This window comes from Malania oleifera, chromosome 10 (genome assembly GCF_029873635.1).
Source record: "Malania oleifera isolate guangnan ecotype guangnan chromosome 10, ASM2987363v1, whole genome shotgun sequence".
NCBI classification, from domain to species: domain Eukaryota; kingdom Viridiplantae; phylum Streptophyta; class Magnoliopsida; order Santalales; family Ximeniaceae; genus Malania; species Malania oleifera.
The window spans coordinates 33,299,855-33,319,492 of record NC_080426.1 but is presented as its reverse complement, the minus strand read 5'-3'; the positions used below and the strand labels follow the sequence as shown (position 1 = coordinate 33,319,492).

General features: G+C 37.9%; 1 protein-coding gene across 2 annotated transcripts in view; it reads left to right on the top strand.

Moving 5' to 3' along the window:
* Positions 1-19,638, top strand: part of LOC131166852 (glycine--tRNA ligase, chloroplastic/mitochondrial 2) — a 167,093-nt gene that overhangs the window by 26,363 nt on the left and 121,092 nt on the right. For both annotated transcript variants that reach the window (XM_058125452.1, XM_058125453.1), the window contains exon 12: positions 2,747-2,873. In XM_058125452.1, coding sequence (XP_057981435.1) covers positions 2,747-2,873 — 127 coding nt within the window. The remainder of the gene's footprint in view (positions 1-2,746; positions 2,874-19,638) is intronic.

The window sequence follows — 19,638 nt, the reverse complement described above, 5'->3', positions numbered from 1 at the left end:
AGAAGCAATTGATACCTCATATAATATTTTTGTAAACTTGAGGATGGAGGCACATATTCCTTTGAAGTATTGAGGCATGAACTTAGCAAAACGTGAGCAATTGATATGTTATGGTGGGATTATTTTTAAGTTTTGATGTAGCTTCTATGTGTTATGTGATTATCTGTGAAAGCAATTGTTGACCAGACTTGTTCATATGTCTTATTAATTTAACATTAAATTCAATTCCAGTATTTTTTAAACAGTTAAATGTTTGCTTTTATTTAACTTTTTGTACTGTCAGTATGGATTTAACAGTTTGCTTAGTAGGAAGGAAAGGCCTATGAATCTTGTTCTTTTATAATTTCAGCAAAGGTTTCACTGGATTACATGTCAAGGAGATTGAAGATTATTGCATATTTTGTTGGGGTGTGTAGTAAAAACATGACGCCTATTTTGACAGAGAAGAAATAGAATGATTTCAGAACATAATGACTGAAGAAGCCCATCGGAAATCAGTCCAGATAAGAAGCGAGTCCTTCGATCTGAGATTTTGGAGAATGTTGGTTGTGGCAACATTTAATTCTTGTTGAAGTGAAATCCTCGTGTTCATCAATGGATTAGGGTTTTTTTACTGGCTGCTCGTTGGTTTACTGAGTGCATTTTGTCGCTTTTTGTGTGTTTGAAGAGATTTTATTGTTGGAAGAGGTTTGGGAATCATTTGTATTTGGTGGAGCTTCAATCGAATACAGGCATTAAGTTCTTGGATATAGGGCAGAGTTCTAGGGAAAAGGATCATTCCATCTTCATAACTGGGGTTTGGAGGGTTTCCTATGGAGAAGTTTTGTGATGGTGTTAAAGTAAATAGTCGATCCAGTAAAGGGCAGGATTTGTGCGCGGATTTTGGCATTATGACATAGGATAAATCGAAGTCTCATCGGAACAAGGTGTTTAAAGGTGTTAATAAGCCATCAGTTATGAAACATTGGGATTTTTATGTTTATTCTGGTAATATGATGTTGGCACAGGGAAAGAATCAGGTGGCTTTGGTAGTCTAGGGTTTCGAGGAGCATCATCACTGTGTGAAGATGACTTGGTTGGTCCTGGGCTTGAAGCTAAGATATCTTGGAGTAAGCCATGTGTTGTATTTTAAATTAAATTTGAGCCAGCTGTTAAAACCTTTTACTGAAGCCCATATTTTAAATGTGGAAAAAGATTTTGCAGTGTCTTCTTTAATGCCCGGTACACATCGCGCTCTGTGCAAGAAGTGAGGTGGCCCATTTAAGGAACGGGGAATTATTAATGAGCAGACCTACAAATTAGATCTGGAAGCAGAAGGGTCATTGTGTCTTGCCAATAGGGCTGTTCTGCAGGTGGGGAAGAGGAGCTTTCATGGTTGAGCTGCTTCTACTTCTAAGGCTGAAGCTCTCTCTCCAAAAGGAATTCTACAAACTCATTCGATGGGTTCAAGCAGAGTTAGAGCCCAGCAATCTTTGCAGATGAGCCACCTTCCAAGGCTGTCAGATTTGGTTACTTTTCTGCTTTGGCTAACAATTCTGATCTACAATGTGCTGTGGAGGTCCAATAATTATCTTTCATTGGTTTTTCGTCATGTGAACTTAAGCAAGGAACAAGCAAGTCAGAATCTTAATGACAAGTGTATGTATGAGATGTTAAAGGAACAATTGTTGATGTGGAGCAGAAAGTAGGGAATTATATTGTGGGAAATAATGGTGGTGATAGGTCTTTGGATTGTAGAAAGAAAGCTGATAGCGCTGAGTCTGCTAAAGTTTATACTGGTCAGGTGGCAATGCAGGTGGGGCTTGAAACAAGGAATTCTCTTGATGATATTCAAATGCTTCTGATGGCTAGTAGAATTTTTAGAAAAGGAATACTGATGGTAGCTTTAGCATTGAGAAAGCTACAAATATTGTGGAGGTGGAATCAAGTGAGATGATTAATGAGGAAGGTAGTTTAAAATGAAAAAAGAAATGGGCAATGAGTCTGATAATGAGATTGGTTTTGATAGTGAGCTTTCTTGTTATGAGGTTTATTATTGGGTGAGTTTTGTGAGTAATATGGGTATGTTTTAGATTCCCTTGATTTAGTTGGTGATATTTCTCATGTGCCAGCGACTCCACTTGAAGCTTTAGAGGGTGTTCCTGTTTTTGAGGATGATAGTGTGTGTAAAGAGCAGAGAGTGAATGATCATATTAGGGTTGGCATTCTGCCTAGTCCTTTCTCTCCTTTGATGCAGATTAATGGGAAGGATCTTGAAGCTCAACAACTTGCGGACAAGATGGACTTGTGGTTGTCTCATCCTTTGGGACAAGAAGTTCGATCTGATTGGGGTAAGACTTAAGAGTAAGGTGGAGAAAGGTCAGCATGAGCTAGCAAAAAACTTGAAGTATTCAATTAAGTATGATGGGAGGGGTTTCAAGAGGGTTTTCTCATTTAGTTATTTGTTAGATTCTCTTTGTTTTTTTGTTTGTTTGTTTGTTGGTTTTTTATTTTTTTGAGGACCTCTTGTTCTCTATTAGTTTGTAATTTATTTTTTTTCCATCTTAATGCATTTCTTTTAATATCATTAGTTTTTTGAAGTTTCATCTCTTGTTTTCAAATTCACCTCTGTTCTTGTTACTCTTTAGATTTTACATGCACTTAATTGTTTCTGTTTTCATGAGAATTTTGAGTTTAAAAGATGTTCTTCTGAATATTTGTCTTCTCCCATTGATTCTCTTGTGTTTGCCAATTGTTGTTTTATCAGTTTAGCTCGTCAATGTGCACAACTTTGGTTAACAACTAGGGAATCACTTGGATATCCACTGGGCATTGTATCTGAACCTGATCATGTTAGTTCCCCCAAAGAGGTCTTGGAAGTGGCAGTCAAAAAGGTTAGTTTCCATGCAAGTTATTTAAATTTCATTCCTGATCTAGTGTTAACTAGCAGTTTTCTTCACCCATAAATGCTAGTTGGTGGTTTTTATTCTATATATACATATATGTATATTTATGTATTCCTCTCCATTTAATAATTACTTTTTGATGTTGCTAGTTTCCTTGGACTATTACTTTGTGTTCGCAAGAATAAGGGAAAAAAAGAGAGTAAAGTAATAATTAGTTTTTGTTGCCAGTTTTTTTGATGTATTTGGTGATGAAGGGAGAGATTTTATTGAAGGTAGGTGCTTTAGTTAGGTTATAGGAAGAGGATCCTCTCTTAGAAAATTAGGTTGCTAGAATATTTCATTTGTTAAATGAGTTTAAAGAGGTTTTGATGAGAGAGGAGGCTGCTTGGAGGAAGAAACATGCTTTAAAATAACAGGAATAGTCGGCAAAATTGTAATGGTTGCACCCATTGAGGATGTTGTAATGGGTAACCATTACCGCATTCATGAATTTGTTTTTTGCATTAGCAAACTTGTATAGAGCACACATATTTACATGTTTTGACCCCTAATAAAATTTGAAGTCTGTTTGGTTTCATTTGTTATTTCTATTTCTGGTTATTATGACAATGTGTATGTTTACATTGCCAGTTTTCTATTTCTTTTTCCAGATTTCATTTGTTCTAGAAAAAATTGAAAGCTTGATTTTATGATTTTTAGTTGTTTTTCGCAACCTCTTGCAAGAATACTTTAATATGAAGAATTAAATATTGTGAATTAAATTATTCATTTTATAAATATCGATGAAATTTTTAAAAAATTTAAAAATAATAAGTCATTTAAATTTTTTTTTTGCTATTTTTCAGTTTTCATGCACAATAAGATAATTCTTGTAGCATAGAACCGTGAGTTTTGAAATCTAATTGTTGAAGCATTGAATAAAATGATGTCCTTATCACAATGATGGGTAGGGGTGTGCATTCGGCTGGTTTGGCCAATTCGATCAATTAACCGAATTAACCAAAAAAAAATCGGCTAACAATATGCCATAACCGACCCGACCAAATTAACCTTATTACCCGAACCTTACCCAATCGAACCGAATTTTTGGTTAATTAGGTTAATCAAACCAAATTACAATTAATTATGGGAAAAAGAAAACATGCTTTGTATGCTTTCAAAATTCAACTTATTGATTTTCAAAAAACAATTCTATTGCATCCATGTTATCTTTTTATAGAATTTATATTTGCTTTTATTATATCAATCAATTATGAATACATGGTAACCACTGTAAGATACTAAGATGCAACTCATGTAAGTCTTTAACATTTCACAAAATCAACCAAAATTCAGTCAAATTCAAAATCTCCTTGGCAAAAAAATCATCAAACACTCAAATTCACTTTGAACAAAATTCGTTGAGTTGCTTGTTTGCCACTTGCTTGAGTTTGACCATATAAATATCAATTATATAATAAATCCATATTCCTAGTTCTAGCATTGTCAGCATAAATCCATAAAATTCCCTTGACTCTCGAGGGTTCGGAGTCCATATTGTGCTCGACTCTCGAGAGTCTAAAGTCCCTACTGTTATATTATAGACCAAACATCAAATTTAAATTGTTTGTGCAAAATTAAAACAAAAGGCAACATGAAATTTAAACTATTTGTGCAAAATTAAAACAAAAATTGGAAGAAAAATTGAAATGGCTTCATATATCAGCTACCACTTCATGGCTTCTTATCTCACAAACTCCCACTCCTCAACTCTTGTGCTGTAAATATTTGAAAATGAAAAGCCATTAGAATTCCAAGTTTTCAACAATAAGCCAAAATAATAAATTATATATTGTCGATAATGATTGATAGGATGTGATCTCTATGACAAAACTCGTACTTAAGCATAATCTTAATGTGAAACTAACACTTTGTCTTTCTTTGTCAATGCTTATTCACCCATTTTGGACTCCAATGCAACCTTTGACAACTCTAAAAAATTGTATATAAGCACTTGCAAGTTAAAATAACTAATCATTCAATGAACAAATGAATTTTTTTTTCAATATATATATATATATATGTATATAAATATAATATTACCTTTTTCTAGATTTTCAAGGTCATCTAAGTCTTCTTCAACCTTAATTGGAGTAGATTAACCCTGAATCCAATCTTGCGTACATATAAGAGCTTTTAGGACTTAAAGAACTCCTAAAGGCATCAAGAACACATCTCTCGGTGCTAAAAGCAGACTTTGAAGGAACTGTGGAGATGGGTACTGCTAAAAAATGTCACGAGCCATATGTGAAAGGATGGGAAACCTTGTACTATTTAACTTCCATCACTCCAAAATATCAGAGCCCTCTACGTCCTTTTCACAATCCTCACCCAAGTACCTATCCAAGTCTGATCTGTTATCTCAACCTCCAATTCGAATCTTGAATTTTTGATACGAAACTTTGAACTTTTGTTGTGCTTCCCCTTGACCAGTGGAGCTTGAAGTTTCCTTAACCTTTTCCCCATCAATAAACCTTTGTCACCTTCATACATTGTAGAAAGAGCATATTGCACAAATTCCAACTTATGTCGAGGGTCAAGAACGGATGCAACAAAAATAAACATATTCATTTTCTCAATGTTTCCCCAATACTTCTTGTATTTTTTCCTTCATTTTCATACTCATTAAACTTAATTCCAAGTCATCACTACTTTCCCACTCTTTTAGAAGACAATTAATCCCACTAATTTCATCAAAAAAGGTATTACTTGTAACATACAAAGAACTTGAAACTCATAAAGTGAGGCCATAGAAGTGTTCCAAAATCATCACAAACTTTCAAACTTTTTCTCAATCAAGCCTACTTGGTGTGTCATCCCTAGCCTCAAGCTCAGTTCTAAAAAAAGGAGGATCTTCATCTCTAAACCTATCAAAAGCTATTTCATATCTTTGAGCTGTGTCTAGCATCATATAAGTTGAATTCCATCGAGTGTTAACATCTAGGCACATCATCTTTTTGCATTGGGAAAAAGTTAGAAAGTTTGTGATGGTTCTACTTCATCTAGGCGTAGTGGTATTAATAGGGAGGGAGCTCTCTCTGTTTCTAAATGAATCTGAAGATACTTTCATGGAATGTTAGAGGATTGAATGAGATTGAGAAGAGGCTTCAGATTCTTAATTTGTTGCGTACATGGAAACCTGATATTGTATGTTTGCAAGAGACTAAACTTGAATGGATTACTAGAGGAATTGTCCGAAGCATATGGAGTCGTCCATATGTAGACTGGTTGTACTTGTTGGAACAGAAGAATAGAAAAACAGAAAAAAACAGAGAGGAAAAATACTGAAAAATGCCTCCTTAATTTACTGACTTGATGAAAAAATTACATATATAAAAAGCTACAGTGCTGCAGCACTTTTTGCTGGATTCTTGAGATTCTTTTCTATTTTTTCACTACTTCAAATGACTGGAATAAGGCCACTATTTATAGGGCAGAGTACATGGGGAATAGATGGGAAATTTTAATATTCTAGGAACTTAACAACTCATTAAATAAACCTAGAAACAAGGCAAAGAATATGACAAGTTCCGAGACTAAATAACTCACTCCTGTGCTATTAATGGATGACAGCTGTATTCCACTTTGAAAAACTGAACAGAATTTTGAATTAGAATCACACTGGCTGCAACTTGCTGACTGAATAATTTTATTGCTGAATGTTCTGCTGACTTAATAATCGAGTTGTCTGCTGACTTTTCAACTAAATAACTGAATTAACTAACTTCAGTAGGTTTACGGCTTTCTCACAAATTCCCCTCTAAAGCCTCGAGTCCAAACATGTCTCTGAACTTCAAAAAACTTCTCAGTAGTAATAGGTTTTGTGAGCATGTCTGCTGGTTATTCATTAGTGCTGATGAATTCTAGCTGAATTTCGTCTTTCTACACAAGGTCACGAATAAAGTGATGTCTGACCTCAATATGCTTTGTCCTGGCATGAAAATCTGGGTTCTTAGTTAGAGCTATTGCTGACATATTATCACAATAAATGGTTGTAGGACCCTCTTGCTTCAGTCCTAAATCACTAAGTAATTTCCTCAGCCATACTCCTTCACAAGCAGCCTCTGTTGCTGAAATATATTCTGCTTCTGCAGATAACAAGCCAACAGTGTTTTGCTTTCTTGAACACCATGAAATGGTGCCATTTCCAAGGCATAAAACATATGCCGATGTGCTTTTTCAATCATCAACTGATCTAGCCCAATCACTGTCAGTGAAACCAGTCAAAACAAACTCAGAATCTTTGTTGTACTTCAGTCCAAGTTTTAGTGTGCCTTTAAGGTATCTTAATACCCTTTTTGCTGCTGCATAATGAAGTACACTTGGGCTGTGCATGAACCTAGATAACATACTAACAACTTGTGTAATATCAGGCCTAGTATGAGTCAAGTAAATAAGGGATCCAACTAAACTCCTATACTGATTTTCATCGAATTTCTTAGCTCCATCATCAGAATTTAATTTTTTATTTAGAGCCATAGGAGTACTTATAGCCTTACAGTCCTTCATATGAAATTTCTTCAAGATATCAGCTGCATACTTTTCTTGGGAAATGAAAATTTCTCTTCTTCCTTGCTTAACTTGCATCTGAGGAAGTACTTCATGATCCCTAAGTCTGTCATCCCAAAATCTTTTTGTTGATGATTTTATTAGAATGATATGATTGTATTTTATTTAGCAAAAATAAGATGCCTTCTCAATATTTCTGGAGTTCAAAGCCCTTGTTGAAAGGCAAAGTGGGCTGAAAATGAAGACCTTAAGAACTGATGGCGAAGGTGAATTCATATATCACCCGTTCATGAATTATTGCAAGAAGGAAGGCATTCAAAGGCAACTAACAGTGAGTAGAAGCCCTCAGCAGAACGGAGTTGCTGAAAGAAAGAACCAGACCATTGTTGAAATGGTTCGGAGCATGTTAAAAGGTAAAGGACTTCCTAATTCTCTTTGGGCTGAAGTTGTACATACCACTGCTTATATCTTAAACAGGTCTCCAACAAAATCAGTGAAGAATAGAACTCCCTATGAGGCTTGGAGTGGGAGAAAACTAGATGTTAGCCATATGAAAGTGGTTGGTGGTTTAGTCTACTCACTCAACAAAGCTCCTAATAAGGACAAGTTTGATAAGAAGGGAGAAAAGCTTTTGTTTATTAGGTACAACGATGAATCAATGGGCTACCGGCTACTGAATCCTGTTAATCATAAGTTGACAGTGGCAAGAGATGTCATCTTTGACGAAAGGGGAGCATGGCATTTGTCTTCCAGTGGCCAGAACTCAATAAATATTCCAGATTTTGTACCAGCTGAAGCAACAAGACCTAAATCAGCTACTCTCCGCACCAATATTGAAAAGCTCACTCTTTTAGAAGAGATTAATTGGAGGCAGAAGTCTAGGGTGCTACATTTGAAGGAGGGGATGCAAATACCAAATTTTTCCATAGAATGGCTAATTCTAATAGAAGAAATAATGGTACTGAGAGCCTTGTGGTTGATGGTGCCTTGTCTTCCGATCAAGGTATGATTGCTGATTACATCACTCAATTTTTCATGAATTTATACTCTGAGCAACAAGTTAGTCGATCATTCCCTGAAGTCTTAATATTTCCAAGAATATCCGGTGATAATGCAGATTGGCTAGACAGGCCATATGAGGAGGCGGAAATTTTTGATGTCATACAAAATTTTAATGGTGATAAATGGCCTAGACCAGATGGATTTACAATGGCTTTCTTCCAAGCTTGCTGGGGGGTTCTCAAACCTGATCTTATGGGTGTGTTCCATCATTTTTTTGCTAAAGGCCAGTTTGAGAAAAGCCTGAATGCTACTTTCATCACTCTCATTCCTTAAAAAAAAATGAAGCAATTGAAGTAGAGGATTTTCGCCCTATTAGTCTTGTTTGGGTGGGGGGGGGGGGGGGGTTAGAAGATCATTGCTAGGGTCTTAGCCACCAGACTTCACATGGTTATGGAAGATATAATTTCAACTTCACAGAATGCTTTTGTGAGGAACAGGTAGATTCTTGACCCTGTACTTATTGCTAATGAATGCCTTGATAGTAGATTGAAACTGGGGTGCCAGGGCTACTTTGCAAATTAGATGTTCAGAAGGCTTTTGATCATGTAAATTGGGGTTTTCTTATGCAGTTGCTAGAACGGGGTGGGTTCTCTGCCAAATGGAGGCGGTGGATTTTCTTTTGTATATCTACAGGTTCGTTTCTCCATTATGATAAATGGCACTCTTTGTGGGTTTTTTTAGAGTTCTAGGGGGTTGAGACAAGGTGACCCATTGTCTCCTTTGTTGTTTGTCTTGGTTATGGAAGCCTTGGGGAGAATGTTGGATAAAGTTGTCCATGATGGTCACATGTTAGGCTTTGGTGTGGGGTGTATAGAGGGAAGAGCTTTGGTGGTGTCTCATCTTCTCTTATTGGACGATACTCTAATTTTTTGTGACGCTGATCTGGATCAGATTTTGTTTCTCCGTGTGATACTTATGTGGTTTGAGGCGGTCTCTGGTTTAAAGATAAATTTGGGCAAGTCAGAGTTGGATCCTGTTGGTACGATGTTTAATTTTGACCTATTCTTGCACGTCCTTGGCTGTAAACAAGGTAGTCTTCCTACAAAATTTTTGGGTCTTCCTTTGGGAGCCAAATTCAAGGATAAGACAATATGGAACCCAATTTTGGAGAAGATAGAATAGAGGTTAGCAGGGTGGAAACGTTTGTACTTATCTAAGGGAGGTAGAGTCATGTTAATTAAAAGCACTCTATCTAATTTACCCACTTACTTTCTATCTTTATTTCCTTTTCCTACAGCTGTGGCTAACCGTATTGAGAAACTTCAAAGGAATTTTTTATGGGGTGGCATTGGTGATGAACCAAAATTCCATTTGGTTAAATGGGATACTGTTTGCTCTCTCATTTCTTCGGGTGGTTTGGGGGTAAGGAAGGTAAGATAGTTTAATGAAGCTTTTCTTGGGAAGTGGTTATGGAGATTTGGGATGGAGAAGGCTGCTCTCAAAGGCAAGTGATAGAGGTGAAATACGGCTGTGAATGGGTTGGTTGGTGTACTAGGCCTGTTAATGGTCCATGTCGCGACGTCCCAGACCCTGCCTAGAGAACCACTCTCTGGCGTAAATGGGGTACGACTGTGAATTGGGAAAAATGGATGTGTATTTTGAAAATGTGATTTTTTGTGGAAAAACAATGTGTGATGGAGTCGCCACTAACCTTTTGAAGTGCGGTTAGAACACTTGATTACTACCTCATTAGGGGTAGAATCGGTTTGCGTCACTAGAGTCGGGCTCGGGAGTACGGTTACGCGAGTGGAAGGTATTAGCACCCCCTACGCGTTCGTTCTTACGAATGGTACCAGATTAGTAAAAATTATCCCTAAAATAAATCTAATAAGCCTGTCAAAATTACTTCCTTTCAAAAATCAAAAGAATGAAAATACCATTCAGAACCAAGGTAATCTAATACTCCGAAGAGTCCATGCCCTTGGTTGCAATCATTGGAATGGAAAATCAAGAAAATAGAGTACGAAATACGCTCCCGGGGATTTTGAAATCTGTTGGTTTTTCTAAGTAGGAAAATATTATTTCGGGAGATTTTTGAAGTTCGTTTGAGATGAAAATGATTTTCTGGGCTTAAAACATTTTTTGTGATTTTTGTAAGTGTGAAAACATTTTTTGTGATTTTTGGTGATTTTTCAATATTTTTCCCGAATTTCGAAATAGCAGAAATAAAAAAAATGGAAATCAAAGTATGAAAATATTTTTTAGATTTTCTGATTTTTTGTAAATTTTCTGGATATCTAAATAATAATATACAATTAAAATAGAGAAAACCGGCGTGAACCGGTTTCGGGAATGATGAACCGGTCAAACGTTGACCGGTCTGGGGGAGAAACCAGTTTAAGGTCTTGGTCGAGACCATCAAGCCAACATGTGGTCATTTTTGTGAGAGTGCGTGAGAGCGAGTGTATCGGAATGACAAGGTATCGGGGACGGTCTTCATGTTCTGAAACATTTTTTTCTTTTTTCAATTTTTATCTTTTGTAATTTTTGTAGTTTTCTGCATCTCCTTAATTTGAAGTAATGAAAAGACAGTTAAAAAAAAAAAAGGAAAGTCAAGATAGATTTATATATATATATATATATATATATAGAATTTTCTCCTAATTTTCCCCCTTTTATAATTTTTTTTATATATATTTATGAATGTGAAATAATCATATATATATATATATATACATATATATATATATAATAATATTATGATAAAAGATGGAATGAGGTAAAATAGGATATAGTGCATGTGTGTGACGTGCATGCATGGAGTGTCGTGAGTGTGGGTGTAGATTAGTGGTGCGTGAAATGTGTGTGCAAATGTGTAGTGAGTGTGTGTAACAGCAGGTGTGAGCTTCTGGGTGTGTAACAGTAGGGAAGCTCATTGTGGCCGTGAAGGGGTAGGGCTCGGGTGTTCCTGCGCGGCTTCCAGCAGTCTGTGAACAAGGATAGAAGCTGCTGTCTGCGAATAGCAAAAGCTTGGGCAACTACTCTCTCCTGGGGGCAATCTGCAAACTAGGGAAGCTTCTGTCTGTGAACTAGGGAAGCTGCGAACAAGAAGAGTTGTGTGCTGCGATCAGAAAAGGGCAGCTGCTATCTTTAAACAGAAGAGGGACTCGGGTGCTGCTGAAACTTGAATCCAATCCTCCCGTACGGCGGCACCATCCATGCGAGCCACAGATTGTCGGCGAGATCCTACAACAAGGACTACTTGTAAAACGAACACTGAACCCACACCGGGACGGAAACGATCTGATCGCACTTTGCTGCTGACGAGGACAACAGCTCAAAACTCTGGTTAACGAGGTGGCGAAAACCATGAAGGATGTGGCTACGGCGATGGGCAGAGGTCTGGTAAAGGGGGGCAGAGCCGACGTCGGAGGTCAAGGTGCTAGCGAGGTGGGGACGGTGATGTACAGAAGGTTGGTGAAGATGATGATAAGGAGAGAGACGGGTGCAGTACCTATTTTAAGTGGTGATGGAGCAGAAGATGGTGACAATGAGGAGGAGCGGAGGGTGTCGTGGAGATGGTGGAGAGGGAAGAGCTGTCGGAGAACGGACGTGGTTGCAACAGCGGCTTCAGCAACTCACAGAGGATCGTGGATCCGTGACTTGGGAGGCGACCATGGTTTTAAATAAAGGCCGCGACCGTTACGTAACGCCGTTACATAAAGGTTTTTTGGGTTACCGATACCGTTACACACTGCGAAATCGGTGGGAAGAAAAATCACGGCCGTAGTGGCCGTTACAGACCGCGACCGTTACGTAAAGGCCGCTACGGCCATTACGTAACCGCTACAGGATTGTTACACCAAAAAAATATTTTATTTTTTTACTTTTTCTTCTCACTTTTTCTCTCTCTTTCATATATCATTCTCAATACACCAAGTTGCAAGAGGGGGAAAAGATTATAATGAGGATGACAATGATGCAAAATTTACTATTTCTTTAAATACTCACAATAGATGCATTAATTAACAATTTCAAAATACTAACTTGTTAGGAAATTTTTTTTTTAATAATATTAGTAATGTGATATTTATGTTCTTTATTTTTCAACTTCAACCTTCTTTCTTTTCTAGCTATTTTATAATTATATTATTCGTATGTCTTATGTGTCTAATAGATTAATGGAGTGTATAATATATTTTATTTTATTAATTCATTTAGCACACATAAGAATTTATCATAGATAAGAACAATGAGAAGTATAAATACGCGCATACACGTAATTTTCTATCAATGATGGTTTAAAACAAATGTAAACTTGTTGCCCTTACCAAATAACTTAGTTACTCGAACTAAAGGGTCCAAAATACACTAAAACCCTTTCTAAGAATGGCTAAAAGTTTAAAACATGCAAGTACGCTAATATGCACAAGGTTGTGTGTGCTTCAAAAAAATTCATGGCCGTTACACCCGCTTCCTGTTATGTAACATCCGCTACTCCTGCTTCCCATTACACCCGTTACCGTTACGTTACGCTACCCACTACCGCGATTTAAAACCATGGAGGCGACTGCCGAAGTATGTGTGGTTGTAGGAAGGCCAGCGAGTGTGTGTCAGTTCGGTGGGGGAGCAGGTGGCCGTGAGGATGGCTGTGTGCAAAAACAGTGAGAGTGAGTGGGTGTTAATGGGGGAATTAGTGTGTGAGCAGTTTGTGAGTCAGTGTAAAGGTGTACATGTTGTGTGCACTGTTGTGGGTACGTGTGTGTATGTGAAATAGTGGGTGCTTGAGTGAGTGTAACAGTGTGTAAATGAACCCTCGCGGTTTGCGCTGGTTCCTATAGGGTGATAACAGGAGGACTGATGTTCTAATAGGCTCTTTACGAACCTCCCAATCCCGGCCACGATCAAACACCCAAATCAAATCCATAACAGTTTACACAGCCTACTCATTAACAAAGACGGGCATTCAAACATCTCAATTCAACTGAAACACAGATTCAAAAACTCTGTCAAGCGAGTTCCTGCAAAGTGGCTTTCGCAATTTTCTTCTTTCCTTTTTCTAAAAACGCCCAACAATATCATTTAAAAATCCAATTATATATCAGGAATCCAAATATATTCATTCCAGCAATTCCCTATGCACATGACATTGATTATAAGCATTGCAGAAAGAATCAATGAATCTGTTTAGTGAATAAAAGCTAGCCTGGAAATCAAATGTCAGATGAGTAGCCAGGTTTGGGAGGGTATGATGCCGGTTTTCCCCTTTTTTTATTTTTTTAGAGATGGTCGTGTATTCTCTGCAGCTGGGTGCTTGCTCCTTCTCAGGCCTTGATCTATTCTTAAGAATGGGAGAACAGAAAGTAGACAAAAAACAGGAAACAGGAAGAACTGTAATGGGGAAAGGGCAAACCAACCTGCAGAGTAATATGGAGAGGATGAGATCTGGTGGCTGTCGGCTGTGAGGTTCTCCCTGTACCGCATCTTCTCTCTTTTTTTTTTCATTTGCTAAGTCGTCTTGCCTTCCCCAGTCGTGCGTGTGGTTGGCCGGAAATGGGCGAGGGCTGCTGGCCGTGGGAGGCTAATGTGTGGCCAGAGTTCGTGAGCAAAGACAGAGAACTGGAGACAGTGACGGGTGCTCCAACGACTGTGTGTGTGGCTGTGCCTCTGGCTGTGTTCGGCCGCCTTGGTCAGTGGTGAATGCTGGAATGGTGGGGCAAGGCCGTGAGGTTTATATGGTAATGCTGGTCATGGGAGTTGGTTCGGGGCTATGGCTGTGCTGGCATGGGGTAGAGAGAGAGAGAGAGAGCTGCTGTTGGTGAGTGGATGATGCGGAGTCACAGAAGGAAGAGAGGGAGAGAGCTGCGAGAGGGAGTGAGGGTGACGGTGAACAGTGAATCAATGAAAGCCCTCCTGAATTCCCCACCCCACTTTTGTACCTGTGCGAGAGGCTCTTTATAAGAGTCTGCAGGTGGAGAAATTTGGCGCCAGGTGGAGAAATTTGGTGGAAATTTTATTCCCTCCTTCCAGCTTGCTCCTTTATTCCCGCGAGGGAATATACGACCACTTGCGCACATGCCAATTTTGTTGAAGGCTCTGCGGTATGAGGCATGTGACTCCAGTTTTTGATTTTTATTTATTTGCCTTTTTATTTGTTTTCTGCTTGGTATTTTTTATTTTTTTATTTTTTATTTTTTATTTTTGTCTTTTATGTATTTCTCTTTTTCAAGTGTTTAAGAAAACTTGATTTTTGAACACCGGGGGACCTGAACCCAATGCAAAAATACCGGGACTCTGTTAAAATGCCGATACTCGATTAAAATTTGTTGGGATACAATTAAAATGCCGGAATTCAATTGAAACACCATGATTCAATTAAAAACACCGGTACTCGATTAAAACACTAGGATTCGGTCAAAATTCCTTGGGACTTCAAGATTCACCGGGTCTCAGTTATAATTCCAGGGCTCGATTAAAATTCAACAGGACTCAAAAATTCACCGGGATTCTAGAGTTCATCAGGATTCAATCAGATCCTCCCATTCAGGATTCAAGTCAATTTTTAATACGTCAGGTCTCCTCAAGGTAGCCTGGTTAAAATTGGGGTGTCGACAGTCCACATGATGTTGGCTTGTGGAAAAATATTAGTCGGGGATGGCCTTCTTTTTCTTGCCACAATCTATGTGATAATGGAAATGGGTCTAAGGTGAAATTTTGGCAAGACCATTGGTGTGGTGAGACGTCTCTTGCAGTCAGCTATCCTGATTTGTATAGATTTTTCCGAGATAAAGACGCTAGCGTGGCTGAGCTTATGAAGTTTGATAATGGAGTCTTCTTTTGGGATGTAAGTTTCTTTAGGGGTATGCATCTTCGGGAGTTAGAGGCCTTGACTGGTTTTATGGATACCATATATGGTGCATTGGTGAAGGGGTTCGGTGAGGATAAGATGTGCTGGAAACATGATAGAGAGAAGGGCTTCTTGGTTAAAGGTTATTATGGTATTTTAATAGGCTCCAAAGATTGTGGCTTGCCTTGGAAAAGTATTTGGAAACAGAAACTTCCATCTAGAGTAGCTTTTTCCGTTTGGATTGCTGCTTTAGGGAAATGCTTAATGATTGACAATTTACGAAAAAGAAAGGTTTGGATATTGGATTGGTGCTACATGTGCAAGTGTAATAATGAGACGGTTGATCATCTTTTTATTCATTGTCCGGTTGCAATGGACTTGTGGGTTATGGTGTTGAGTTTGTTTGGAGTGAGCTGGGTTATGCCACAATCTGTAGTGGGACTTCTAGCATGTTGGCAAGGCAGATTTGGTCGTTATTGAAATGGGTTTATTTGGTTGATAGTTCCTCATTGTTTATTGTGGTGTCTTTGGAGGGATAGAAATAGTAGGTGTTTTGAAGATAAGGAAAGATCGATTTCGGACCTGAAGCTATTTTTCTTTACAACTTTGATGGATTGGTTGGCTGCTTTGCGAAACCAATAATTTTCTTCTCTTTTTGATTTACTAGATTCTTGTAATTTCTTTTTTTGATTTGTTTAGCCCATGTACACTCCTTGTGTACTTGGTGTTCATTTTTGATATCAATAAACTTATTACTTATAAAAAACAAAAAAAAAAAAACTTTTTGCATTTGACTTTTTCTATTTCTGCACAATGCTTGAAATTTTTCAACCTAGTTGGTGAATATCTAACATATTTGACTGCATCCCTAACATGAGCAAATGAATCCCCCATTTCTTTCAAACCATCTTGCACAACTACGTTAATTATATGTGCAGTGCATCTCATGTGAATGAATTTACCCCCTAGAATGTCCTTTCTCCAATTTGAAAATTTTCAATTTATGTAGGCAACTGCACCGTCATTATCTATTGTTAAAGTAAACACAATGTCAACTCCCCACTCAAGTAAACACCTCTCAATAGCCATACCTATCTCCTCACCTCTATGACTAGAAATCAGACAAAAGTTAAGGATCCTTTTGTTTAATTTCTAGTCATCATCTATGAAGAGTGCGGTCAAACACATGTAATTCAACTTTTGCAAGGAAGTCCACGTGTCAGTTGTGAAACTAACCCTTTGAGAGGAGGTTTTCAAAATTTCTTTCAACTTTAATCTCTCTTCCATGTAAAGGTCATAACAATCGCTAAAAATTGTCCATCTTGATGGAATTCGAAAACAAGGGCATGCAACTTTCATAAGATGTTTGAACCCCATTTTCTCTACAAATTTAAATGGCAATTCATCAACACTAACCATATAAGGTAATGCCTTTCATATTGCTTCTTGGTCAAACTTCCAATTTGTAAGAGCTGCCTCTGAGTCTTCTACATTTATTGAGGCTGGTTGATAATTTAAGTGTGTCTGTTTTGTTTCTTCAAAATATGGATTTTGAGGACATCTAACGACATGATATCTAAGTGTGCTATTCTTTTTAGGGTCAGCATAGTAATCAATATGACAATAATGACACTTACCCTTAGTTTCACCGGACTCGGTCACAAATTTAGTGAAGTGATCCCACACTTCAGATCTTGATCTCATTCTCTTCTTCGTTTTTTGATTAGATTCAATGTGATGATTGGTACCACTCTCACTTGTCATGCTTGGATTTGAAGGTTGAGGTTGGGAAGCCCCTTGCGTAGTGTTTGCATCACACCTCCACCTACATAGGCAAGTCATTACTCATTTTTTTTTTTAATATCTGGAAAAAAAAAAACAAAATAAAGTGCAATCATAAATAAGAACTCTCAAATGGGTTAAAAAACAAATTCAAACTCAAATTGACTCAGCTGCACCAAGTCTAATGACAAAGAAAAGTGCAAAGTACATTCACTATGGATGCTATATAATATTATCTTTAACAAACAGCCATGCTGCAAACAAAATTCGTTTGCCTTTACATCAAATTTGTGACTTGAATAGTTGAATTTTTTTTGCCTTGAATTACTAAAGTTGCATTTCATAAGATTTCTTATTAAGTTATTTCCACTTATTTCAAATCCTCTAGGTTCCAATTTCCAAAGTTTCAATCCAAGATTCCATCTTGAATTCCAACCCATATCAAGTTTCATCTATCATCACAGTATCATCCCCAAACAACACACACCAAACTGCATTTTTGATATGCTTATTGAACTCATCCATGACTACACAAAAAATAGAAGAATTTAAAACAAACCCTTGATGTACAACCTTTTTCGGAAATTCTCTAGATTATCCCTGAAACCAACATCTAGTGTTCACACAAAACACTACTAAAAGGACAGTGTGTAGTTAAAATGTACTTGAAAATTTTCACCCAACCAGCATAACAAATATTAAAGCATCTAGAAACAAAAATCATCACTATATTCACAACTAGTGAGGTTGTCTTTAATAAATTACGTGAACAAAAGAAATCTCAACATAATGGGCCTTAAATAAAAAACTCAAAAGTGGCATAAATCTCAAATCTCAAATCTCAAATGACTTAGTAACAACCTGAGAGGCGATGACTAGGGTGACGACCACGTTGAGGGCTAGGGCAACGACACAGTAAGGGCTAGGGTGACGACATGGCACAGGTGAATCGCCTCAAGCAACAAGGCGAGGGCTTGGGAGAGGGCAAGTGCCAAGGGCAGGCGACTTAAACTCTCGAAGTCTTAACTCTTGATCTCGAAGCCAATTAGTTGAATGGTGGGATGGAAGTTTGGATTTGGAGTAGAGGTGAGCACAACGGAGTGCACACTGTGAAGTGCAAAACCTGGTCCTAGAGGCCGGAGGTTGGCTGGTCGGCATGGTCACTGACTCGCTGGAGGGCGGAGGCTAGCTAGTTGGAGTTGTCGCCGACTTATTGGATGGTTGGAGGGTGGAGGCTCGAAGTCTCGAACTGGAATGTGGAAAATGTAAAGGAATGGTCGGGGACCTAAAATGGGAACCCTAAAATCCCAAAGAGATATCAGTTAACAACTTAACATTATATATTATTTATATTTCATTATTAATTATTATATAATTCGGTTAAATCAGTTAACCGAAATTAAATTTACCCATAACTGAATTGAAAACAGAAAATCGATTTTACCCAAAATTAGAACCGAGCCGAACCGAATTAAAAGTTAAACCAAACCGAACCGATTGAATTGGGTTGGTTAATTCGGGTAATTCGGTTTTCACCGAATTGTGCTCACCCCTAATGATGAGTCTCTTCCTCTATTTATAATATATGCTAAGTACATAACAATGACCATACTACTACTAATGCTTACTAACACAACAATAGCACACACTAATAATGCCAAATGATCAAAATAACCATTAACACTCCCTTGCAAGTTGGAGCATACAAATAAATTTAACATGAGCACCCCAAGGCTTTAGTGAATAAATTAACAAGTTGCAAATCATACTTTACATTACGGTTGTGATGAGCTTCTGCCCAAGTTTCTTTGGACAAAGTGGCAACGAACTTCACTGTGTTTTGTCCGCTCATGGAAGACCGGGTCAAAGGCAATATGAATGGTAGCTTGATTATCACATATCAACTTTGTAGTTTGAGAATGTGGAACATCCATTTCTTCCAACATGTTCTTCAACCAAACAAGTTCACACGTAGTGCGAGCCATGACCCTATACTCTGACTGAGCCCTTTACTTGGCCACCACAATTTGTTTTTTACTCTTATAGGGAGCCAAATTACCACCAACAATGATATAGTACCCAGTGGCAACTGAATCTATAACCTAGGGACTAGGGCTCGAAATAATGCATGACAGGCAAGCTGTAGGGTTACTTATCTAGGCAAGAAATGCTACGGGAAGGGAAGTTTGCTAGGGTGCTTGATACTGTTGGAATTTGGTATATTGTTCCCCTAATTTACCAATCTCCTTCTTGGATCCAAATTCAATGATAAAGGAGTTTAGGATCCCATGAGAAGTATGACTAGAATTTGGCAGGTTGAAAAAGGAATTTTCTATCTAAAGGTGGGAGACTTACGCTCATCAAGAACACCTTGACTAATCTGCAGGTCTATTATATGTCTCCCTTTCCTCGTTTTTTTTTTTTCTACATTGTCGAAAAGCTTGAAGGAATTCAGAGGAGATTTCTTTGGGGCAGCTTGGGAGGGGGGGGGGGGAGGGAGAGTAGTTAAACAACCCATTAGTTTGGGAGGTGTGTGGCTGAAATTCCTTGCTACTTTCAACAAGGCCCTCCTAG